The sequence below is a fragment of the Dermochelys coriacea genome, chromosome 12 (assembly GCF_009764565.3).
Source record: "Dermochelys coriacea isolate rDerCor1 chromosome 12, rDerCor1.pri.v4, whole genome shotgun sequence".
Lineage (NCBI taxonomy): Eukaryota > Metazoa > Chordata > Testudines > Dermochelyidae > Dermochelys > Dermochelys coriacea.
The window spans coordinates 18,272,232-18,298,233 of record NC_050079.1 but is presented as its reverse complement, the minus strand read 5'-3'; the positions used below and the strand labels follow the sequence as shown (position 1 = coordinate 18,298,233).

General features: G+C 39.2%; 1 protein-coding gene across 1 annotated transcript in view; it reads left to right on the top strand.

Annotated features, from left to right (window-relative positions):
• The window catches only part of LONP2 (lon peptidase 2, peroxisomal), a 93,985-nt gene that overhangs the window by 15,541 nt on the left and 52,442 nt on the right, over positions 1 to 26,002 (top strand). The window contains exons 6-8 of the mRNA XM_038368688.2: positions 1,223 to 1,317; positions 6,852 to 7,110; positions 16,695 to 16,836. Coding sequence (XP_038224616.1) covers positions 1,223 to 1,317; positions 6,852 to 7,110; positions 16,695 to 16,836 — 496 coding nt within the window. The remainder of the gene's footprint in view (positions 1 to 1,222; positions 1,318 to 6,851; positions 7,111 to 16,694; positions 16,837 to 26,002) is intronic.

Here is a 26,002-nt window from a genome sequence, read left to right as displayed (position 1 = left end):
GATACATAAATAAAAATCCATTAAGGTAGAAATAAGGATGGAAACCTTTCAGGGTACATTTCTAAAGGGCTGATGTTTGCCTCTTTATTTTGCACCTGTATTTTTGCACACTCCAGAAAGAATTGTGGGCAAAATACCTAAGTTGGTGACATGTCTGACATCCCGATGTTTTGCTCACAGTCAGTTACTTAGAGGCACAGCTACTAAGTTGCATCTGCATGCCATTTGGACCTGCATACAGCTAATAACATAAGATTTTGAACTGGCTTCAGGTGAGGGGTTGTTTTTTTTCCCCCACAAAGATGTGCAGTGAAATAGGTGCTAAGAAGGATGATCAAGGCTCCATCACTGCAGCTATTCAAGAACAGATTCAGGATGAGTATATGTCAGTGAGGTCTTGAAAAACAGAGACAAATGAATATCTGGTGATAGTACTACTGCCCAGTCTTGGCTCAGGGAGGTACCTTACTATTGGACACGTGGTGCATAAACACCAGAGACTTTCTTGACACCTTCAGCAATATGGCACATGTGGTTAATAATTTTTTTTTTGAGATTTCTCATCACTGTAATATAATGTAAATATGAGGGAGAGCCTCTGCTTGTTCGTGCTAGTTATACAAAGATGCTGTTTTCATGCATGACTCACAATAGGTCTGGGTGAATTTTTTTGGTAAATATTACATTTGTCAGAAAATACATTTCTTGGGGCATCATAACTATTTGCAAATTCAGGTGGAATTTGACAAATAGCTTTCGCTTAAAAGAAAAAAGAAAGTCAAAATAATTGTGACCATTTTGAAACAATGTTTCGTTTAGAAATTTAGCAATATTCATTTAAAAAACAAAAAACATTTTGGGTTAAAAAAAAAAGCCGAACACTAAACAAAAATTGTGGGGTTTTTTTTTGGTTTTTTTTTTTTTTTTTTGGTTTAGTTTCTGCAAAAGTGTGTGAAATATTTCAGTTTTGGTTAGAACCGAACTGAAACATTGTTCAGGTTTTTCCAGTTCAGACCCAAATCAGAACCCCCCCCCCCACTATCTTATCATTCATGCAACAGTACTCTGCTTCATTTCTTAGCATTAAGAGTTTCAGTGTAGTAAATAGGAATGCTGTGGATCTCCATGTACCAGATACAGGTTTTGTGGCAGGAGGAAAAACTCTCAACTCAAACTTACTATCTCCTTGTTACACACATCTGCTAAATATATGTACTTTCAGATTAAAGAAAATGCCTCCATCAATGCCAGAATATGCCTTGACCAGAAATTATTTGGAACTAATGGTGGAACTTCCATGGAACAAAAGTACAAAAGGTAAATGCATGCTAGACCTTCTTTGGTGCTGATTGTCTGTCATAGAGAAATTCCAGGAAAGGTATCTGACAATTAAATACTGTGGTACTTGACTGGGTCTGTCTTGTAAATTCTTGTTGCACGGTCTGATAGCAGAAATACCATTAATGTGCTAATTTGATTTTTAAAATAAATTATTCTTAACACAGTAAAACCAAGTGGCTATGAAATATAAATGTAATTCACATGTACATCAGGAAAATGATGATTAGAGGATCACTGAGCGAAAGGATTTGATCTGATCGCTGCCTAATTTTTCTTCTTTTATTGATGTCATGTATTTTGTTTTTCCTTTAGATTTTTCCCATTGTAAAGTCATTAAAGCATGTAGGTTATTTTTTTAAAGTGATTATTGTTGATATTCTCTTAGAAATTTACAGCATATTCTGTTCTGTCTGTTTAATGAATTTACATTTGGCACTCACTCATTTTCCTTAAAAAAACACCCTCCCCTGCCCCCCAAAACAGCAAAACTTTAGACCAGATGACTTCTTTATGAAGAACTGAAGCCAATGTGGTTTTGCCTTGTGTGTCATCTTGTTGCTTTAAGCACCACTGAAGATATGCAAACAGCTGAGAAATAGGTCTGTTATTTAAATCAGTGGTTCTCAACCAGGGATACATAGGGCTCTTCAAGAAGGTACATCAGCTCATCTAGATATTTGCCTAGTTTTACAACAGGCTACAAAAAAAGCAGTAGCAAAGTCAGTACAAACTAAAATTTCATACAGACAATGATTTGTTTATACTACTCTATATACTATACAGTGAAATGTAAGTACAATATTTATATTCAAATTGATTTATTTTATAATTCTATGGTAAAAATGAAAAAGTAAATAATTTTTCAGTAATTGTGTGCTGGGACACTCTTGTTGTTTTTATGTCTGATTTTGTAAGCAAGTAGTTTTTAAATGAGGTGAAACTTGGGGGTATGCAGGACAAATCAGACCCTTGAAAGGGGCACAGTACTCTGGAAAGATTGAGAGCCACTGATTTAAATGAAGCCTGACAAGGTAGTTTCTACTGTTTTGTAACGTAATTGTGTTTCCACGTTTTTATAGGAACCTCCCAGAAGTTTGACAAAGAAATCTGTTTCCTTTCTGAATTTTTATTTAAATATTTGGTTACTGAGAGAGCTCCATGAGATGTATATCTTGTTTTCATCAGGGCTCCAATAGGAGAACAGTTGACAGTCTTACTCCAGGACGTGTTCTGTATGGTATAAACAGCAGAATGTGGGTCACTCATGGCTTAGGTGAACCATGTTACGATACATGCTAATTCACATGCTGTTAAACATGGTAGCATTAGTGTAGGCAGAAACTGTTGGGTCAGCTGTTCATAGTTAAAACATCAAAAAATCATTCAGCTTTTTTTGCGTTGACAGTGTTACTTAAGAGATCAAAAGTTTCTAAAACCTAGACATTGCTGATGCCTGTTAAAGTGAAACAATTAGTTTATTCTAGTAGTTTGAGAGTGCAATGCAAAGGCCATGTCTACACTGTGACCTAGGGGTACGAGTTCCCCTGCTTGTGTACAGATAGTTGCATTAGCATGAGTATAGTTTAGCCGTGGTGCCACTGGCAGCAGCAGTGGAGGCATGTGCTGAGTGCAGACAAGCCTGAAACTGGTGCGTACGTACTCAGTATGGGTAAGCCATGCCTCTGCTGCCACTATCCATACTACCATTGCCATACTGCTGTTTATAACTGCACTAGCTCGATGAGAGAGAGTCTGAGCATGTGTACATGAGAATGGGAATCACACCTCTAGCTCATAGTGTGGAGATAGCCTTAAAAGTCAGCCTCTCAGAGTCTGTTTTGGATCGAGGCACTTTAAAATTAGTAGTCTGTGTTGAGCAAATGTTATATTTTCAGTCTACATTTGGAAAAAGAGAGTGTACAGTAAATACTCTGTAAAGGTGCACAGGGGATGGGTCACTCAATAAATTGTTCATTCCCTCTGAAACATCTGGCACTGACTACTGTTGGAAGACAGAATATTAGGCTAGATGAGCCATTGGTCTGACCTAGGAATGTAGGTCCATTCTTATGTTCTGATCTTCTGAAGTCCTGAGAGTTTGCTTTGAATTGCTCAGCTGAATATAGAGTATTTCTACTAATAAATGTTTTAGTAGGTTAGAGTTCTGTGCTCCATTTGCTGATTCTACAGCAGCTTTCACAAAGTTGGGCTGATGACACTGATGGGGCTAGTGCCCAGAATGGATATTTTAGTATGACTGAGTGATATATATGTTCTTTTTGTAGTGATTTCATCCAGTTTTTAAATATAGAGTGACTGAAAGTTAGTCAACTGAAAACTAGAAAAGGACAATTTCAGTTGCAATATAAAGAATTTTTTCATTCTAAATAAAAACTTGTGGTTCTAAAACTAAACTGAAAAAAATACTTTGCCTACGTGAATAACGTAACTGAAGTCGATGCATTTAGATCGACTTACCATGGTGTCTCCACCATGGTGAGTCGACTGCTGCCGCTTCTGCATCGACTTTGCCTACTCCTCTCGCAGCGCTGGAGTACAGGAGTCGACGGGAGAGCGCTTGGGGGTCGATTTATCACGTCTAGGCTAGACACAATAAATCGATACCCACTGGATCGATCGCTGCCCGTCGATCTGGCAGGTAGTGAAGACATACGCTTAGCAACGTTCTTTCAGCTACAACGATCAGCTTGCGTTTACTTTGACACTATACAACCCTACATCTCACTACATTATTGATGTTACTATGCAGTACTCTGATTTTTTCATATTTAATAGTTGCCTGGGAATATAAATGTTTTCAAAGCATGCTAATGTGTTTGAAATTTATTTACAGTTTGAGCCACAGGAGTCTCTCAGTTCTCCTGGTGAAATGTTTAACTACATCTGTTACTTCTCTACTTTCCAAAATGACACCATGCTGGAGATGGCTTGGACAAATGTGCTGACTTTGCAATCCAGGCATGCAGTGTACTGTATGTACACATACATCCTGTGCCTATATGCACTGTAACACATCACAGGAGTGTATTAGAAACCTGAGAAATACAATTATACTTGTATTTTTGCCTCTTCAGTGGCTCAGTACTGTGGTGGCTTTTTAAGAAAATGTCACTTGGTTCTTAAAGAGAATGTGTATGCATTTTAAATGTAAAATATTTTTCATCATAAGGGAATATGTGATACATATAATATCTCAGAACTGACGCATTATTTATTTGCCCAAGGTCAAAACACTTTCTGTGGCAAAGCTGCACTTTATCAGAAGATATTCTCTCTGGCTTTTTCTCCAGTTGCTGCCTCTTTGCTTTTCATGCCAATAATAATACTTATATGGCAGCTTTTATCCAAGGAACTTAGCGGTTTATAAATGTTAACACATTATTGTGAAATAAGTATGGGATATGTAAGGAATCCCTTCATGCACCATTCAAATGGAGCTGTCTGGAATTTGGCCAGGAAACTGGAGTAAAATCTCAACTCTTACATAAAGTGGAATTTAATGATGACAACTGGTCAGGCTCTCCAATTTATCTCTTAAAAGGTGGCAGCTACAATACACCATTTTCAGCCTTTAACAATGTAGCCCATTAGCTCAGAACTGGTTTGGGCAGAGAAATGATTGTTGAATCGCTAATGCATCCTAAAACAAGTTGGTAATAATTGGAGGCATTCTATCCAGCCTGCTGAATCTTGCTCTGCTCAATAGAGTTTAACAGCTTATAGCCCAAGGGCACTGGAGGTAGATATTAGATGTGGGCTCCCTGCAAAATCCTGGATTTGGTCCAAATCTCTTCACATGGGGAAAGTTAGATATGGATAAGGATGTCCTAGATCAGGCCTATGTCTAGTAGAAAGCAAGTACTGTAAAATCTTTGACATTTATTTGTCACTTCTGGAATGGTTCCTCCTGCTTTTTCCATCTTTTTGTTTCTGAGTGTCATAGTTTCAGGATAACTGCATTTGCATCTTCCACCTCTCCATCCTCCCCCAAATCCTTGGTCCACTCCGGTAGTCCCCAGTCAGGTCTAAGGTCTCCTGTCATCACCTGTTTCTGTTTCGGGACACTTGTCCCAGTGCTGTCCCTTCTGACCTGAAGGTTTAAGGCTGCACAGCTCCCTGCCTTACACTGTGACATCACCAGCAAGTCATTCTGTCTGAAGGCCAGATCCATGCTTTGCTTTCTCTCCAAGGGCTATGAACAGTGTTTTGCCAGCAGTTACAAGTTACCACACAGCACTTTCTAAGTAAGCACATTTATTCTTAAGGTAAAAGCATTACAGGAAAAAACATCCTACACACACCCTAAAAGCTTTCCAGAGGATTCTTCCTTCTTCCATCTTTTTTTATACTGCTGTTATTCCATTGACTTAATTGTAATTACTCTTAGTTTGTGTTGGCGTAAGTAAAAGCATAGTCAGGGTCTTAGATTCATGTGGTTTATTCCTTTTATTGAAAATTATTCTGGAGGTAAAACTGCCTGAATCTCATGTGACTGAGTACAACTTGGGTGTAGATGTAAAATTATGTATATGATACTTAATTTAAAAATCAGTCATTGCCTTGGCTATCTGTTTTGATTGCATTTAGATTGAGGGATTCTGTCATTGACTCCACTTAGAGCAAGCTCAGGATGTGCCTTTGTTCATTTTAGAGTTTCAATGCATTTTCAAATGTTGCTGGAATTGAGTGAACTTATAAACCATCATTTGCATCTGCAATTGCCTGTATTTGTGTATTCCGAGGGATATAACAGTTTATATGTGCGTAGTTTAGATACACAGTTTGAGTCAGATTTACTATTGAGGGTAGTGTATTTGCCAGTGCACATGTTATGCCCTTGAATAACAATTTGGCACTTGTGGTAAAATAAGTAAGGCTTCTATTCCAAAGCTCAAACTCATGTCTCGTATTATAGAGTTTTGGCTGGAGCTATTTTCAAAAGATTTGTGCATTGATGTCCGAGTCTAGATAGTTATGTGCTGAAAGAAATCCCATATACATTTCTTTCTTTTCCTGGGTGGTGAACCTTTTGAGACCACCCAGAATAATCTGTTTGGGAGACACTACCCATGACCTTTATGCTGAGATTGCCAACAAGACCGTAATAATTTTTTTTGATGTGTGATAACCAACTCCCTACAGTTGGACTGAGACCAACTCATTTTATATGGGTCACCAAACTGGTCTCATATAACTGTTGCTACCAAGCTGGGTCAGATTTTGAACCAGGATCTATCTAGCTTTCTTTTTAACACATTTCTTTACAAAATGAAAGGGAGATTGTATTGATTTTTAACACTGTCATGGTGTTTTTGGTGAATCTTAATTCTTCAAGGCAGGAAAAACTGTAATTTTGCTGTTCTCAGAAAAGTCTGAAATGTAGCCATTTATAATAGTAAACAAATTTTATCAATTGCGTTTCAGAAACAATGCTTTAATCTTTAAATGGAAATTATGCTGATCTTATTTTGGTGCTTGACATTTGACAGATCGTCTGGATATTCGTGCAGCTAGAATTCTTCTGGACAATGACCATTATGCCATGGAGAAGTTGAAGAAGAGAGTTTTGGAGTATTTAGCTGTCAGACAACTTAAAAACAACCTAAAGGGACCCATCCTTTGTTTTATGGGTCCCCCTGGAGTCGGTAAAACTAGCGTGGGAAGATCGGTTGCGAAAACCCTGGGCCGAGAGTTCCATAGGATTGCCTTAGGAGGAGTATGTGATCAGTCTGACATTCGAGGTCACAGGTAATTTTATCTTTGTTTCATACTGGTAATTTTCCCCCCACAGTTAGCTGCTAGTGGTGATTTCCCTTCATTTTCTCACTGACGGTCTTTTTATTAAGAGAGGGTTTAAGGTGGTTGTGGCACCCACTCAACAGGATGGAAATTAAACAATAATTGAGGACATTCAGTGTTAAGACTGACTGGACTTGTCATCTATACCTGCTCCTGTTGCCCTTTGTTATTAGGGCTCATATAGTATGTAACATCATGGATAGATCTGGAACTCTTTCAAAATTTTAAGAATAGTGGATAGAGTTTGTGATTGTCTGGGATCAACATATGTCAGAAACAGTATTGGAAAAAAAGACAGTTCTGATATAATGATACAAGGGTGTAGTGGCTTGGGAGCATTCCTAAGGAGTGAAAATACAAAGTTAGCAGTAAATCAAATTATCAACAAAGGTTATTCCTTAATCTGTCAGAGTGTTACACTGCTATATCAGAATGCATTCTCATAATGGTGGCAGTTTGTGGGGGCGGTCATCCGGATTATTATGAGGGAATTAAAAAGGAAAAGGGAGGGAGACATAATACTGTTTCATTGTTCAGTTCAGCCCTCTCTCATCTCCCATCTCTGTGCATGCTGGAACTGAATTTCAGTAAACAAACTCCTCCACAGGCATAACAATTCTTACCAGGTGGCTCTGATTTGCCCTACTAAAAGGACCACAAAGATTGTATTAAACAAAATGCCAAATGAACACCATGTGATTTACTTCATAAACATTTTTATTCTTTGGATAGATTCAGATGTGTACTCCACTTAGGTGTGTGCATGCCCAGCATGCCAGAGACTTTTGCCTAGAAGTATCCGTAGAGGGGTAGCACTTGTGCCTCAAGGCTGTGTCCCCTCCCCAGGCTATGTGAACCGGCGCTGCCCAACCTCCTATCAGTTCGTTCTTACCGCCTGTGACTGGAGTTGGAGCTGTGTGGCTGTAGTCTCACCACCTCACATTTCGTCTTAGCCTAGCTTATTGTATGTAGTTAGTGTTAGTAGTTAGAATAGTATAAGTTGATACTTAATGTTCCCCGGTGATGCTCTCATCAGGGTTTAAACACTGTCCTTCATGTGGAGGGGTGATCCCCAACAGTGACCCCCTCACGCAAGTTTGCTTTGTCTTGGCAAAGCCCACTGTACAGAGCGCTGTTCAATTTGTAAATCGTTTAAGCAGCAGACTCAGGAGCATGGGAGGAGAGTGTTCTCTGGGTCGTCTTCGCAGTGTGGAGCCTAAGTTCCCTCTAAGCTGTGGAGCCGTACGGCAGCCTAGTAAGCACTGTGCAGGTGCTCAGGGCTGCAGTGGGGAGAGATGCCTTTCCTCCAGCCCCGGACCTGCTGCGGCCGGGGGAGAGGTGCCCCTCCCTTGTCCCTGGCCCCAGCCCAGACCTGCTGCGGCTGGGGGAGAGGCGTCTCTCTCATGGCCCCAACCCAACCCAACCCATCCCCTGCGTGGACCTGCCGCGGCAGAGGTGCCCCTCCCTCACCCCCAGCCCAGACCTGCTGTATCCGGGGGGAGAAGCGCCGCAGCCGCAGCCCCAGCCCTGCTGCAGGCAGGGGAAAGGCGAATCTCCCCCCCCCAGCCTAGGTGCTGCTGCAGGGAGAGAGCTCTAGGGGCAGTCCTCTCTCCCCGCCATAGCCCTTGGGCAGCTTGCACCCAAAACCCCTCATCCCCAACCCCACCACAGAACCTCACCCCCAGCCTGAGCCCTCGGCCCCACCCCCACCACATGAAAATTGTGTGTCAATATGGAGATAATGTGTCACACATCCTCTCCATATTGGTTCACGTAACAAAATTCATTCTATACATGCATGGGAGAAATTAGAGGGAACATTATGGGCATCCCTGCAATTGACCTGTTTGCAATGAGGGAAAACAGAAAGTGTTGCCTATTGTGCTAATGGGGGTAGGGCCCTCAGTCCAGTCTCCCTCTCCGACGCTTTCCATTGCAGATGTCCCCTGGGGTTTTCTGTACACTTCCCTCCATTCCCATCATTCTGCGGGCCATCCTCAAGCTCAAGGCGGATTGGGTCAATATCATCCTCATTGCTCCAGCATGGCCAAGACAGGGCTGGTTCTTGGACTTCCTTGCTCTGTCAGCTCAGCCTCCCATGTCACTTTCTCTCCATCCTGACCTACTCACACAGGACCACAGCCACACTCTCCATCCTGCAGTCAGCTCCCTGCACTTCACAGCATGGCTGCTGCATGGCTACGTGAAGAGAGAGAGCACTGCTTGGAGTCTGTCCACTAAGTCCATCTCAATAGTAGGAAGTCCTTCACGAGGATGGCCTGCTTAGTGAAATGGAAGAGATTCTCTGTGTAGTCCTTGGCCAACAGACCAATCGACAAAGGCTTCCATCCAGGACATCTTGGAGTATCTGTTACATCTTCAGAAGTCAGGCCTTGTGCTCAGTACTCTGAGAGTGCATTTGGCAACAATATCAGCGTTGCATCCCCCGATTCAAGGGAAGTCCTTTTTTTCCAATGCCATGGTGATGAGATTTCTGAAGGGGCTCCTCCACTTATCCTCTGGTCCAAGAACTGGTTCCCCTGTGGAACCTAAACATGGTTCTGGCAGTTCTGATGGCCTGCCAATCGAGCCCCCTGCATCCTGTCTACTGCTCCTTCTGTCTTAGAAAATTGCATTCCTGATAGCCATCACTTTGGAAGAAAAGTATGCGAGGTGCAGGTTGTAATGGCTGAGCTGCCTTACCTTCAGCTTTCCAAGGACAAGGAAATGCTGTGACCACATCCAAAATTTTTATCCAGGGTGGTCTCTTGGTTTCATCTGAATCAGGTGGTATATTTACCTATTTTTTTCCCCTCAGCCACACTCCTCTCTGGAAGAACAGCACCTTCATAGTCTGGATGTCAAGTGATGTCTAGCCTTTTATCTAGACAGGACTAAACGGTTTTGTGCTTCGCCTTGCCTGTTCATGTCATGTGGACCCCATGAAGGGGCAAGCAGTCTGTGCATAGACTGCTTCTAGATGAATAATGAGACAGCTTCGGCTATGCCTCCTCAGCGGGTACGGGCTCACTCCATGAGAGCACAAACGACGTCAATAGTGTTCCTCAGCGAAATTTCTATACTTATTTTCAGGACAGTCACGCAGTCGTCCGTACATACATTTATAGACCACTTTCTATTTCTGCAGACACAGGCCCTGGAAAGGGGTCCTGCAATCCTTATTTCAGTAGACTGTGAACCCCGCCTCTGGATTGGGGTACTGCTCATGAGTCATGTATGTGGACTGTACATCTGCATCTACTTGAAGAAGAAGAAACAGTTACTTATTGTAACTGTTGTTCTTTGAGTTGTGATGTGGACGCGTATTCCACAATGCACCCTCCATCCCCTCTGCATCGGAGTCTCCTCTCATGGGCTTTTGGAACTAAAGGCGCTGCCTCTCGTAGTCACGGAAGGGACCACAGCCATGAGGTGCGAACACCACCTGTACTGCTAGGCAAAAGTCTTCAGCTTTGGCGCGTTGGGTGCGCACACATCCAGATGGATTATACGTCTGAATCACATCTTGAAGAACCACAGTTACAGTAAGGAACCATTTCTTACACAAACATAAAAAGGCGCACACACATTGTCCAATGAAGTTGATGCTAAAGACCTGATGGAAGGACTGGAATTGGGTTACTACAGCTATGTTGCAATGATGGTGAGGGCATTGAAAATACCTTGTTGGCAGTATCTTCATACTCGAGTGTTCTACTCTTCCTTTTCAAAAGACATTTTTTTCAGGGATGCATTTGAGCTTAACATATCCAAAAGAACTTATTTTTCACACTTTTTTGGGAGGAACAAGAATCCTTTCTATCTTCTTAACAACTTTTGACAGTATTACATTTTTTCTTTGATTTAGAAGCATAGCCTGTCTTCATTATTTTAATCCTTTCGCTTGTTTCTGATGAAATGTGAAAAAACATCCCGGAATGGTATTTCCGGGTGAAAATGTACACAGCATCTAGAAATTCAGAAGAGAATATATTTAAAGGCAGTGTTTGTGTATGTTTTAATCTGTGGACAACTTTCTGTTGGAGGTGACTAATAACTGTGGCTGTTTTCCTGGTTGTTTGTGCAGTAATTGCTGTGAAGCAAACTGAGTTCTATTTCTTTTTAGAAAGCATGTCAGTAAAATGGTCTGACGCTGTTTGCGGACATCATTTGCATGACCTTTAAAGATGAACACAATTACTCTTTCATTATATACATCATTGGAGCAGAACATTAAATAGGAAATATACAAGTCTCCACAGGAGTTAATTGGCAAGTAACAATTATGTACGTGTTTCCAAGAGTGTATATTTGAGTTTCTGACTTTAAAGGGGCTCTTTTAAACCTTCTCTTGGAGAAGGAACCACAATTGGATCCAGCAGTCAATGAAAAGAGGGAGCTGTGGATGTTTCATACGCACAGATGCAGTTTTTTAGGTTGCAACAGACAGTGTTTTCTGTGACAGTTTGATAAAATCTGATCTTTTGGCATCTGTCTATATTGAAAAATCTCTCGGACATTAATGGAAGATGGAGAAACTTGTCCCCTTACATCAATACAAAGCTCTGCAATAGTTTGCATTTAATAATTCAAGTGTTTCTAGTGATGTGAACATTAAGACATTACCTGTTAACATACACAATTTAAATTGTCATGTGTTGCTATTCAAACTGGAACCACAAGAGGGTGTCAAACATTTCTTAAAGAAGCAGGTTTCAGAGTAGCAGCCGTGTTAGTCTGTATTCGCAAAAAGAAAAGGAGTACTTGTGGCACCTTAGAGACTAACAAATTTTTTGAGCATAAAAGTACTCCTTTTATTTTTTCTTAAAGAAGCATACATCTATGCTAATGTACATGCTTTTCAACAGAGAATAGGTGCTAGGACTTCTATCTGCCTGCTAGGTTTCCAGATGAGTGCTCTGCTTACATAATTATCTAAAGTGAAGACGTTAGTAACTTTCTTTAGTTACCAGTAGTTCTTCATAGTTTTACCAGTTTTATTTTAGACTTCCCATCTCATCCATTTTAAAACATAAATACTAGTGTTGTACGATAATGGCATGTAACACAATTTTAAGCTAAAATGTTCGGGTCATCAGTATTTTTATAAAGGCTTTGTTAAAATACTATCCTTGGAAATGCATGTTTTGAAATAGTTTTCTGTGCAGATATAAATGCCTAACTAGAAATAGTTTTTTAAATAAATTGATTGAAAACTCTTTGGCTACCAGTGTATTGCATCAGAAAAGAGCAAGTTATCTTTGAGGTATTAGCAAAAGATTCAGATAATTCTTCAGTGAACAAGGAAATACAGAACTTAAGGACCAAATATATTCTGTTATGCCAATTAAACTCAATGTAAGTTGCACTCACTTAGTCAGTAGCCAGATTTATCCTTCCCTTCTTAGCTCTTCTGATTATTCTTGCAGTATTGTGTAATGTTAGGATCAGGATGTGCTGGAATGCTTGTACACGACAGGATGAATTAAGACTGAAATGTTTGTAATTTTGCCTTTGAATTTTCCTGGCTTTTATTGAGTCTTACTATAGTTGTTTTGTGTTTCAGTGTAGGGTTTGCATCTATTAAAAATTTGTTTTTCTGCATGCACGGATTGTTTCTACAAAGTCCTTCACGTAAGTAAACCCTGGTTCCACAATAGAAGCTTCACAAGTGAATCCCTGCATCTGTGTGATGCCTTCAGTGGGCCTGTGTGCCAGTAAAGGGTTGAGTCCATAAGGATCCAGTTTAAAGAATAGGGGACACACAATACAATTGTACGATATAACTTTTTCCTGCAAACTGTCTCAAAGATGCTTGAATTATAAAAAACATCATTACAGATTTATGTAATGAATACTATCAGACAGAAATGTGGAGGTAAAAGAAGGGTGAAAAGAGATGAAAGGGTGGTAGGAGAGAGGGAGACTGCTTTTCTTTGAAATATACAATACATGGGATAATGTCGGTGCAAAAAGACACAAGGTTCTCTGAGAGCATGTCTGAGTCATTTGTTATGAATTGGGCCTTGATGCCATCTAATGGCTCCTTTCTACACCGTTAAAGAGGACTTTTCATTAACATTGTAGCAATATGTAGGGGTACTGTTAGTGCTTGTTACCTCTCCTACTCCTAGTGAATAAAAGCTTGTAAATAGATTTAATTTAATATCATTTGATTGTGTTTTGTTTGCAAACAAGGGCTACCAAAAATAGCAATCAGTATATTTTGCCACTCATCTTCTAGGTGGGAGGAAGGTGTATACTGAATGATCTATTCAACAGGAAAAGCATTGTGTCATGGATGGTGTTTCGATGGGCATGCAGTTCCATGTGATGTACAAATATGGTAATCTGGAAACGCCCAGCTTTTACAATTTAATCACTGATTACATGCTTGCAGCTGGAGTTCATGTGAATCCTTTTTTTCATTAGGCTATGAGTAGCCACTACTGTTCTGCATTCTCAAAATGAAGTCAGCATTTCAGTACAAAACAGAACTGCTTTATCAGACATCCTCCATCTGTCCTTAGCTTTTACCACTCATCTACTCCATATGTAAAAGTTTGTTGCTTACTTTTGATGCAAACTGCCTTATTAAAAAGAGAACTGAAGACGTGTAGTAGAAACATTTTTTTTAAATTATCAGGTTTTTTTAAATGTTTAGTACCATATAGTACTATAGTTCAACTAGCGTAATTTCTGTGTCTGTTTGATGAGGGAATCTGTTATAATCCCTCTAGCAAAGCTATGTTTAAATAAGTTTATTGCTAGCGAAATTCTGATACTAGTGTGGACAGGACCTAAACCAAGTTGAGTCTGTGTTAAAGTGTGTTAGCCTAACCTAACAAGACCCATATGAGGGAGCATGTGGTTTTTCTACAGTAGGAGTCTTTAGAAAAAGCTGTTGTCAGCTGATTTTCTAGGCTTATGGTGAGGACACTTGGTCACTGTTTTTGTTCTTTCAAAGACTCCCGTATTTTGGTTCTATTTTCTGTATCAACCTCTAGAGTTTGGACAAAGTATATAAAGCTTTCTGCTTTTCTTAAATTTTAGTTTAGATGGACTGCTTTGTTACTGATGGGAAAAACCACCACCACAAAAAGGAATCTTAATGAAGCTTCGGTTATGCTTTTGCACAGGAAAAGGAAATCATACTTGTATTGTGTGGCAGAAATAAGTAGTTCAAAACATCTTAAATGTTCAAGGTTTTGTTATCAATAATTAATTGTACCAGTCACTAATTTTTGAATATTGAAACTTGGAAGCAATTTAGATTCTTAAATGATCAGGAGTTTCAGTATAAGACATTCAGACACATGGTTATATTATTAAGCTGTTATTCCTCCTGCCACGTTGTATTTAGTATCTCTAATGCCCTCATACAGATCTGCCTTTGTATGGTATTTATTAACCTCTTGCAAAACTAGCATTGCTTGTCAGTATTGTGGGTCTTGAATCTGTCAGGTTAATTCAATAATAAAACTGGGTAGTGCCCACCTATAGCAATGGCACTTTGTAGCACAAGGCTGTAGAGAGTCTAATTTTCTCCAAGGAAAGCAGTTACAGATGTAAAGGGAAAATTGATATCCATGTACCTGTTAAATTCAGGCTGTAAATTTTAAGCTGTCTTTCATGTTAGTGTATCAAATTATGTAAATAAATGCATGCACATTTTAAGTTGGAATTTAATCCACTGATTAAACAGCTGTTTTGAATTTAATTAACTTGATTTGCTGTATTTAAAATTTGTTACAGTACAAGGGATGAGGGAGAGAAGAGAGGGAAAGGAAGGGTGATAGCTGTGAAAAAGTTATGATACTGTTTGGAACTGTAATTTCTTCCTACTTACCCATGCTCTTGTCCAACTCTTTATCGACTAAGCTCCAATTCCATGGGACTTGAGCATATATTTAAATGCTTTGCTGAATCGAGACCTATGCCCAACAAAGCTGCTTCTACATTTGAACCTTGAAAATCTCATGAGGCCTACATTGCCCATTTCACCCTTCTTGTATCTTGACTACCCCATTTTAGTAGGAACCAAAGCAATTCCCCATCTCCAGCTATGGTAGTTTTATTTATTTCTACACACTGATTACCTGATGCAGCTTTTTGAAGGGCTACAGCTTAAAAATGTTCCAACTATAGGTTTTTTTTTCTTTAGTTGTAAGAATTTTTTGGCCTGTTTTTTCTGATTTCTCCTCGGAAAAATGTTGGGTTATCAAGACAGCCACTGAAACTGCACCTTGCAAGATGCTGATATTGCTGGACTTGCCATAGGTTGTTTTACAGATGCTTCCACCTTCATCTTTTCTCACCACAGCTCTTGATAGTTAGGTTTGTCTCAGTTCACTTAGTTTGCTATTTTTCCTAAGGTTAAGGAGGCTGAATGTATTCAGTAGTTGTTGAGCCCTAGAGCATAACAGCAAATTTGTCATAACTTTATAAAGTTAAATGTAAATATCACTTAAACAATTATAGAATCATGCCCTCTCCTTCAACAGACAAATTTAATATAAAACCATATCATTATTACAGGTTGTGGTGATATTTACTGTGGGATTCAATGATTTAAAGTCCCCTTAAGTAGTTTTAAAACTCTTCCCATGGTTTTTAGGATTCATCTTTCCAAAGCTCTTCCTGTTTGTTCTGGCTAGTTTAATACAGATTATGTGGATAAGCATTTAGACCTGTTCTGCATTTCTGCTTTGTGAGGGTCATAAGATAGCTCCTGTAGTATAGCACATCATGTATCAGTTTCTTCTGAGCCATCAGTGTTTTGTTTGTTTATGGCACAAGCAGAAAGACTGTGATAAACTTAGGATATGATTGCTTGTGTGTAAAATATATATAGTTCCCCTCCATACATTGTAAAACAAACAAATTTCCTAAACAAATTTGGATAGATGCTTTTTCATTCCATGCATGCTTTGTTAAATTATTTTTTTCTGTTTTGTTCAAATATGACAAAATCAACTATAAGATGTTTTTTAAAAAAAATTATTCAATGAAAAATCTCTCTGTTTATGGGCTCTAATTAGGACACATGGCTACCTAACATAAGCTTCATGAAATCCAGCATTTGTAGAATTATGCCCGAATTTATTAATACTGTATGTCACAGGATACTACTGCCACTGCTGTTAAAAGTATAAAAATGATGCAGAGTTCAAAAATCTATGTTTCTAGTTGGCCAAAGGGTTTTAAAAAAACGCAAACCTTGCTTGCAATCATTTATCATGATCATGCACTATGTGGATTTTAGGCATGCTTTACTCTGCCTGGAACAAATATTTCAGTAAGGAATTGGGTTTAGAATATCATTCTTTAATCAGTTACATTAATTAAGTTGTATATTCAACAATGGAAACATGAGATACTTGTCCACTGATTACAGAGGAAGAAAGACTGGTTTTTACACAAGTATTATGATAAGGCTGTTTTTTTCCAGATTTGTTTCTTTGGGTTTTAGGTTTGTTGTTTTCATGCCTGATGTCTTCTGCTTCTGATTTGTTTCCGCTTGTTTCACACAGGCGCACCTATGTTGGCAGTATGCCTGGTCGAATAATCAATGGTTTGAAGACTGTTGGGGTTAACAATCCAGTGTTTCTATTAGATGAGGTTGACAAACTGGGGAAGAGCCTGCAAGGAGATCCTGCAGCTGCTTTGCTTGAGGTAAGATATGGGATAATCTTACTCTCACTGTCACATACTGTACATTCCAAAGATTGATTGATTTTTGATTTCAGACTAGGAGAATTTCTCAGGAAGAAAAAGTTAGTTTGGTGAAGGCATAGTGGGACTTGTACTGAGTGAAAGACAGGCTGAGTTGATGGTTTTGTGTACAGCTAGTCAGTGAAGTTGATGATGATTGGATCTTTTGCAGTTTCTCATACATAGTGCAAACTCTACTGGCTGCACGTCTTCTAAAATACTTATAAGGACAGTGATCTTTGTTTAAACTTTTAGTCCTCTCTTCAGCATATATGTTGGTAGTTAAATCTAGATATAACTGGATTTTTTTTAAGGTTTTCCCTGGGATTTAGTCTTTTTTTTTTTTATTTTATTTTTTTATTTTTAAGCTTTCACTGATACAAGCTTATACTACAGCAAAGTACATGACATAATACAGGGAGCATCATAGAAGTACTTACATTATCATTGTTACATTTTAAATCAGCATTTTTGTAGTGAACGTCTGATTAGATACAAACACTTTGCACTTATTTGTTAATCCAATGATTTCCATACTTAACTAACAGTAATGGATTAAGACTCGTCAATAGGGAGTAAACAGGAAGAAATGTAAGTATTGGTCCATAAGCTAAATGTTTACTTAATAGAATCACAGAGGCTTAGTGGGATAAGTTTCATGACTGGAATGTTGGTATAGAGGGGTATAGCTTGTTTAGGACAGAAAGGCTAAAAAGGGAGGAGGTGTTGCATTATACATCTAGAATATGTACTCACCTGTTCTGAAGTCCAGAAGGTGGTGAGAGGCAGACCATTTGAAAGTCTCTGGGTAAAAGGGGTAAAAATAGTGGTGACATCATGGCAGGAGTCTACTACAGTCCAAAATATCCAAAACACAAGACCTGGGAGTAATGGGGACTTCAATTACCCAGACATCTGTTGTAAAGGTAATACAGCAAAACACAACATTTCCAGTAAGTTCTTGGAATGTATTGGGGACACTGTTTTGTTTCACAAGTGGAGGAAGTAATTAGGAGGGCAGCCATTTTAGACATAATTCTGACCAATAGGGAGGAATTGGTAGCCAAGCTGAAGGTGGAAGGCAGTTTGGGTGAAAGTGATCATGAAATGATGACCGGTTTCAGAGTGGTAGCAGAGTTAGTCTGTATCAGCAAAAAGAATGAGGAGTACTTGTGGCACCTTAGAGACTAACAAATTTATTTGAGTATAAGCTTTCATGGGCTAAAACCTACTTCATCATATGCATGCAGTAGAAAATACAGTAGGAAGATATATATACCGAGAACATGAAAAATGGGGGTTGCCATACCAACTCTAATGAGACTTATCGATTAAGGTGAGCTGGTATCAGCAGGAGAAAAAAAAATGTGTAGTGATAATCAGGATGGCCCATTTCAAACAGTTGACAAGAAGGTGTGAGTAACAGTAGGGGGAGAATTAGCATGGGGAAATAGTTTCTAGTTTGTGTAAAGACTCATCCACTCCCAGTCTTTATTCAAACCTAATTTAATGGTGTCCAGTTTGAAAATTAATTCCAGTTCTGCAGTTTCTCGTTGGAGTCTGTTTTTGAAGGGGTTTTTTTTGTTGAATAATTGCAACTTTTAGGTCTGTAATTGAGTGTCCAGGGAGGTTGAAGTGTTCTCCGACTGGTTTTTTAATGTTACAATTCTTGATGTCTGATTTGTGTCCATTTATTCTTTTGTATAGAGACTGTCCGGTTTGACCATTGTACATGGCAGAGGGGCATTGCTTGCGCATGATGGCATATATCACATTGGTAGATGTGCCCGTGAACGAGCCTCTGATAGTGTGGCTGATGTGATTAGGTCCTATGATGGTGTCCCTTGAATAGATATGTGGACACAGTTGGCATCGGGCTTTGTTGCAAGGATAGGTTCCTGGGTTAGTGTTGTGTGTTTGCTTCAGGTTGGGGAGCTGTCTGTAAGCAAGGACTGGCCTGTCTCCCAAGATCTGTGAGAGTGAGGGATAGTCCTTCAGGATAGTTTGTAGATCCCTGATGATGCACTGGAGCGGTTTTAGTTGGGGGCTGAAGGTGAAATGGTGAACTTCTAAGGAAAGTGAGAGCATTAGAATAAGAACAATAGACTTAAAAAAACAGACTTAAACTCAGAGAACTGGGGGTAAGGTCCCATGGGAAGAAATTCTAAAGGATAAAGTAGTTCAGGAGGAGGGAGCTGGCAGCTTCTGAAGGAGACAATATTAAAGAAGGAACTGCAAACCATTCTGATGCAAAGAAAAGACAGGGAGAATAGTAAGAGGCCAATATGGCTCCATCAGGAGCTCTTTAGTGACCTGAAAATCAGAAAGGAGTCCTACAAAACTGGAAACTTTGCAGGATCTGATTAAAGTCATCCTAGGGTACTTAAGGAACTAGCTGAAGCAATCTCAGAACCATTAGCAATTATTAAGGTTAAGATTGTCACAGATATTTTTAGTAAAACTCACGGACGTGTCACAGGCAATAAGCAAAAATCACGGAAGCCTGCAACCTGACTTTTACTAAAAATAATGTGGGAGAGGGGTGTGCTGACTCATGGGGGTACTGAAGTCTGAACCCCAGGGGGGGCAGAGTGACTGACAACCTGAGCCCTGCCTCAGGGTGGGGGAACTCCAGCTCCTGCCATGGTGGGGTGATGCTAAAGTCACAGAGGTTCATTAAAGTCACAGAATCCATGATCTCCGTGACTAAATTTATGTTTTTAGCAGTTATCAGAACTCCTGGAGGATGACTGAGGTCGCAGAGGACTGGAAAAGAGTAAGCATACTTTCTGTCTTTAAAAAGAACAACAAAGAGGACCCAGGGAATTACAATTCAGTCAGCCTAACTTTTGAAACCTGGAAAGATACTGAAATAAATTATTAAACAATTATTTTTTAAACACCAAGAGATTAATAGGAATTTAAGAAATAGCCAGCATGGATGTGTAAAGAACAAATCATGCCAAATCAACCTAATTTCCTTCTCTGATGGGGTTACTGGCTCATGGATGGGGCTATGTTTTAGTCGCAGGTATTTTTAGTAAAAGTCATGTACAGTAAACAAAAATTTACGGCCCGTGACCTGTCTATGACTTGTACTATATACCCCTGACTAAATTTTTTTGGGGGGGGGGGAGCGCTGCGAGTGCTTGGTGAGGGGTGGCATCAATTTTCATTTCATTAACATGCCCCTGCTGCGAGGTGGAGGTGGAGGCGTGGTCAGACTGCTCTGTGTGCTGACTTTGCCCTGAGCTCTGTCTCCTCAGCTCCCATTGGCTGGGAGCAAATGGGAGCTGCAGGGGCGGTGCCTTTGAGTGGAGGCAGTGCACAGAACTGCCTGGCCACTCCTCTGCATAGGAGGTGAAGGATGTTGCTGGGGGGGGAGCCCCCAAGGTAAGCGCCACCCAGAGCCCTCACCCCCTCCTGCATGCCAACCCTCCAGCCCTGAGTCTCCTCCCACACCCAAACTCCTGCTGCAGGAGGAGGGTGTGGCTGGCCCAGGGGTTGGCTGCAGAAGTCTCTGAGGTCCTGGAAAGTCACGGAATCCATGACTTCCATGACAAACTCACAGCCTTACTCATGGAGAAGGGAAAGCAAACGATATATCTTGATTTTTAGTAAGGTTTTTGAGACAGTCCCACATTACATTCTTATAAGCAAACTACATAAGTATGGTATAGAGGGATTTACTGTAAGGTGGGTGCACAACTAATTGAAAGACCATTCTCAGAGTAGTTATGTAGTGCTTTGCTATCAAACTGGGAGGGCATATCTGGTGGTTTCCCACAGAGATCAGTCCTGGCTCTGGTATTATTGAATATTTTCATTACTGATTTGGATAATGGAGTGGAGAGTGTGTTTGTAAAATTTGCGGGTGAAACCAAGCTAGTAGGAATTTTAAGCACTTTGGAAGACAGGATTAAAATTCAAAATAACCTTGACAATATGGAGATTTGGTCTGAAATCAGCAAGGTGAAATTCCGAAAAGACAAGTGCAAAGTACTTCAGTTAGGAAGGAAAAATCAATTGCACAATTACAAAATAACTGGCTAGGTGGCAGTACTGCCGAAAAGGATTCGGGGTAATAGAGGATCACAAATTGAATATCAGTCAACAATGTGATGCAGTTGTGAAAAAAGGCTAGTATCGTTCTGGGGTGTATTTAATAGGAGTCTTGTGTTTAAGACGTGGGAGGCAATTGTCCCACTCTACGGGGCAGTAGTGAGGCCTCGGTTGGAGTACACAACCTTATCCTAGTATATTAATCAACACCCTTTCTCATCAAGATTGTACTTACCATGGCTGTGAGCGCACTATTACTAAGTGCGCAATCATTGTTCCATTTGCCTACAGAGTCACTGCAATCTTTTTTTTTTTTTTAAACTCATTGCTTAACACTAGGGGATACTTTAAGCATGAAAGATACTATTTAAACCAAGTGTTATTCTATGGCAGTTGTCCCTTTAGTGCATGGCTTTCTACAAATTAGATTTGATTTTGTTTTTCCCCATTATACATGATAAAGGATACAATTTAATCATGGAGGTCATGGATTCCATTGCTTTAACAAACCTCTGTGACTTTTTCGGCTTCAGCCCCCACAGCTGTAGAAGGGGCTGGGGCTGTCAGTTTCCCCCCCCCCCCCCCCGCATAATTTTAGTAAAAGTCAGATTGCGGGCTTCTGTGAATTTTTGTTTTACTGCCTGCAACCTGTCCATGATATCTTAACCTTATACACAATAAAAATAACTCCTTTTTTGAGACCTACAAATGTAAGCTACTTAGCACACTGATAATAATCAAATTGAGTGTCTGCCTTTTCTAATACTTCTGCAATCATATCTTCAGACTTTAGGCCCAGCCCAGCTTAGTCCGGTCAATGCAAGGATGAGAGACATCCTAGGAAAATCTAAGTATTGCAATAAGGGGTGGAAGTGGAAAATGTGCCACTTAATAAATCCTCTTTAGTCAATACTGAAGCAATGGCTCAGCATCTGTAATCTGGAGGTACCATCTTTTGGATGAAATATAAAAAGTATGATGATTTTCGCAAGAGTATGGGTGCTATCTCCAAAGTTGTACCTGAATTCTAATTTGGTTAATTTTATTCTACCTGTAACTTCCCCTTGCAGTCTCAGTTGGAGTATTCTTCATTTCCTATCTTAGATTACTGGGTAGTGTTTTTATACCCTATTAAGCATTTTGCACATTTTACCTCCGTAATGTTGGGCAGTTCAGTCGGGCTTGAAGGAATTTGTACTTTGAGCAGACTGAGCCAGATCTTCTCATGGTGTAAATTGCCTTAGTGCCATTGGCTTGAATGACGCTGCAATACTTTACACTAGCCGAGGATCTATCCCATAGTTTGTAAAGTTTTTGGGTCTTCTATATTGAAAGATCCGAATATATCATGAGTAAATTTGTTTTAGTTCAGTGTTTAATCAACTTTTTAGACACTGAATATAATACCAAATCTAACTGATTGTTCCACCTTGACATCCAGGTAAAATGAATAGTTTAATGAGTCTCTATTTCTTGATACAAACCCATTACAAGGTCTTAGCTATCTTTTCTTCAGCTCATTTCCCAGCTGTCTTGCTTCTCGTCACTTCTTTTGCTGCCTTATAAGGTGATTTGAACCATAACAGCATCTTTCTTTAAATGACATCAGTATTGTTACTAAGGTTACCAAAACCTGCTTGCCTCCTTATTCCAAAACCTAGTTGGTACCACTGCCTAAACATCTTGAAGCTGGTCCTCCACTTCCCCTACTGGAGAGCTCGGACCTCAACATACGAAAAAATTTTAGTCTGCTTTGGTGGTTGTACTTTGTTGGCATTTCCATTTGGATTGAACAAATGTGGCTATTTTGTAGGAAAATAATGACCGCAAGTCATTAGCTGAGTGGCACATCTGTTATTCAACCCACACTTTTATGCTGACTAGCTTCCATTATTAATCTTAAATGGCATGGGAAAAAGGTCTTAATGTGTTTAGGTGTATTTTAATGGTGATAATCCTCAATGGTACCAGTACAGTTGCTAAACTCAACAATAAATGTGTCCCACCCCACAAGCTTGGAGGCAAAGTTGGATATATTTTTGTCCTGATGCTTCTGTGGAGTTATTTCTTAAGCGAAACAGAATGCCTTCTTACTTCCAGTTACTGTTCGTCAACAAGGGAACATTTATTCTAAATTTAGATGACCTCTGTTGAAAGCTGGGGAAAATAGAAATGGGTCCAAGTGCTTGTTAGTATGTGTTTGTAGGGAAGTGGAATAAGACCAAGCATTATAGGCAGGCAATTAAACATCCATGGGACTTACCTCTGGATTTCATGGTAATAAAATATTTTGTACAGAGAGAGCTTTGTATGCATGTGAATGCTCTGTGGAAATTACCAAGATATTTTTGCTCCTCGTGCTGTTTTTTCATAAAATGATATATTCAACCTAATTTTTTGAAAAATTCTAACCTTCCTATATTAAAGGCAAATTGTTGAAGTGCATCTTTGTTTACTTTGGAAAGGTGGTTGGAATAGTGTCCAAATAAGAGTAGGGGTGTATGTCTTTCTTTTTTCCACCTTAGAAATATCAAGCATGGCAAAAGAATTACGAGTCTAGGGAGAGATGTTTGCTCTTATGAAAAACTAAAATTCTATCAGATTATTCAGAATTTCATACATGTAACAGATTCTTTTTTCTGTTACAATTTCAGTTAAATGTATCCAATCATATTGTTTGGACATATTTAAAAATACGTTATTACCATTGCACATATATCTTAGTAAATAACATATTAGCCAGCAACATAGCCCTAAAAATGGGTTCCATAGGAGATGTGGTTAGACAAGGGATGTGAAGAAAACGGGAAGAAAGATTGATGTGTACAATTGAATGAATTTTAAAATCTAGTAAACAAAATTTGCGGAGCGTTCCCAGAGCTTTTAACTTGCTGCATATGCCAGTAAGAATATTGTGCTTTCAAAATCCAATGGGTTTAATATTTTCAGAAATATATGATATATGCTTCAAAGATGTGGCCAGTTTGTGTGCACAGTTCTAAATTGTATGCAAATGCTGCTTGCACGCATAAATTAGCATGTTAAAAGTTAGGGGATGGATTTGAGGCCCTTTTGAAAAGTTTATGGTTAAACTTTAATAAAATCTGCCAGAAAAGATAAGCTCTATTTTGTGTCAATTAGTGAAACAATGGTTCTATATGCCTCCAGGTTTTAAAATATGAATGTGATAATAGGTATTCATAGGTAACCAGGTTGATCGAATTAGTGCTCAGTGCAGTTGGCTAGCTATGATTCTTGAAGGCCTCTGTCTCAATGAGTAAAGGAGAGGATAAGTGATGACAACAGGTCTCTGCTGAGGAGAGCACTTAAGTAGGAAGCATCTGAATGATCTAATGATATAGTGGTGAACAGTATCTATGGAGAGGAAATGTTCGGTGAGTCACAGCCTTGCCTTTAGGACTCGAGGATATTTTTCAAATATACTTTTAATAATCAGACATCACCTTTAAAAGGAATATATTAATTGCATTTTATTACATCATCATTGTAAATTTTCAGATACTTATCCAGACCCTGTGCAGGATTTGAAATCTGGAGTTCCTTACTAATAGCTCCATTTTACATCTGCTCTTAGCTGTTCTGCTTTTACAGTGAGATGAAAAATGCACCCTGACTGATTCTTTGTGATCGAAAGCTTTTTGAACAAAAATGGTTTTTTTTTCAAAAAGTGCAAAGGATTTATTATAATGAAAGTTAATTCTGAGTGTTTGTTTTTGTTCAGTCAGTTTCCTGACAAGTCTACAGATTGTAATTTTTTAAAAAATTACAAACACTGTTCATAGCTGTAATTCAAATGGCTAGGACAAGGGATGTATTCATGCCGTAATGCGAAGGATAAATTATCTTGACAGCAGTATGCAATTGCTCAGGAGTTGCATAGGTTCCATTATGTGTAACGTGAGAACTTTTCATGTCAACATACCATTGGTAATTTATCATGTGGCGAGAAAAAGCACAATAATTTGAGAGAGAAAGATGGAATGAAGGTGGTAGAAAGGTGTGGGGTAGGAAGCAGATGTGGATTATTGCCACATGTATGGACTTTTAATTTTAGACACAATTCAAAAACGGAGGATAGCAAATTCATAGTGCTGTGATCCTTGTAAATACTGTATTTGTTTAATAAAAAATGACTCAAATGAGAGCTAAAATACTTGCAAGAATTTCAACTAACACTCTTAAGTACAAATACTAGCAACAGGAAGCCAACACTTCATTATTTAAATCTTTAGTTTTTCTTTCACAACAGCAGTAAATTATTGTGGTTTTCCTTATCAGAGTTACTCGCTACCTGACAATGACTTTTCTGTATTGTACCTAATTTAAATACCATGAGCCACATTTTCACAGGAATATGTGTGCCTGTTCTAAAGCATACTTATCGGGTAGTTGAACATCTAGTTACCTGAATTGGGCAAATGAACATCACGCTACCTGAATTTGGTGTGCAAATGCCTACTCATACATAAAAGTTGTGGGGGTTCACATGCATTTTTGCAGTCACAATATTCAGAAGAGTTCTGATTTCAGGTCATCTGAATATATAAGCTCAGTGTACATGATGTAGTCAGATCAATGAGCTTGCTGGCTTAGTTGTTTTTCGATCAAACCAAAATCATACATAGGATAGTAAATGAGCCTTTGGTAAGACCAAACACATACAATTTTAGGGGTACTAAACACATTTGTAACAGAACCACATATACTACGTAAACCTTTGGTACATGTGGTATTGGTTAAATGGATACATTTTCCAGACTTCATGTTCATTTTGTAAACACTGGCCTTGCTCCTTCATTCTTTAAATTTCAGTGGTATTTTTGCCTGACTAAAGAGCCACTGTTGACTTAAAAATCAAACATCTGTCTTCAAAACTATTTACCTGCTATTGTGATGAGTAATCGCTAAAGTAACTGTAACTGAAAGAAATCAGAGAAAATAGTTTATTTATGTAGTTTGTGTATTTGAAACAGTTTCATGGTTTTTCCTATAGGAGTGATGCCTACTGTTTGCGTGGATCTTTCTCACAGCAACAAGGGAAAGA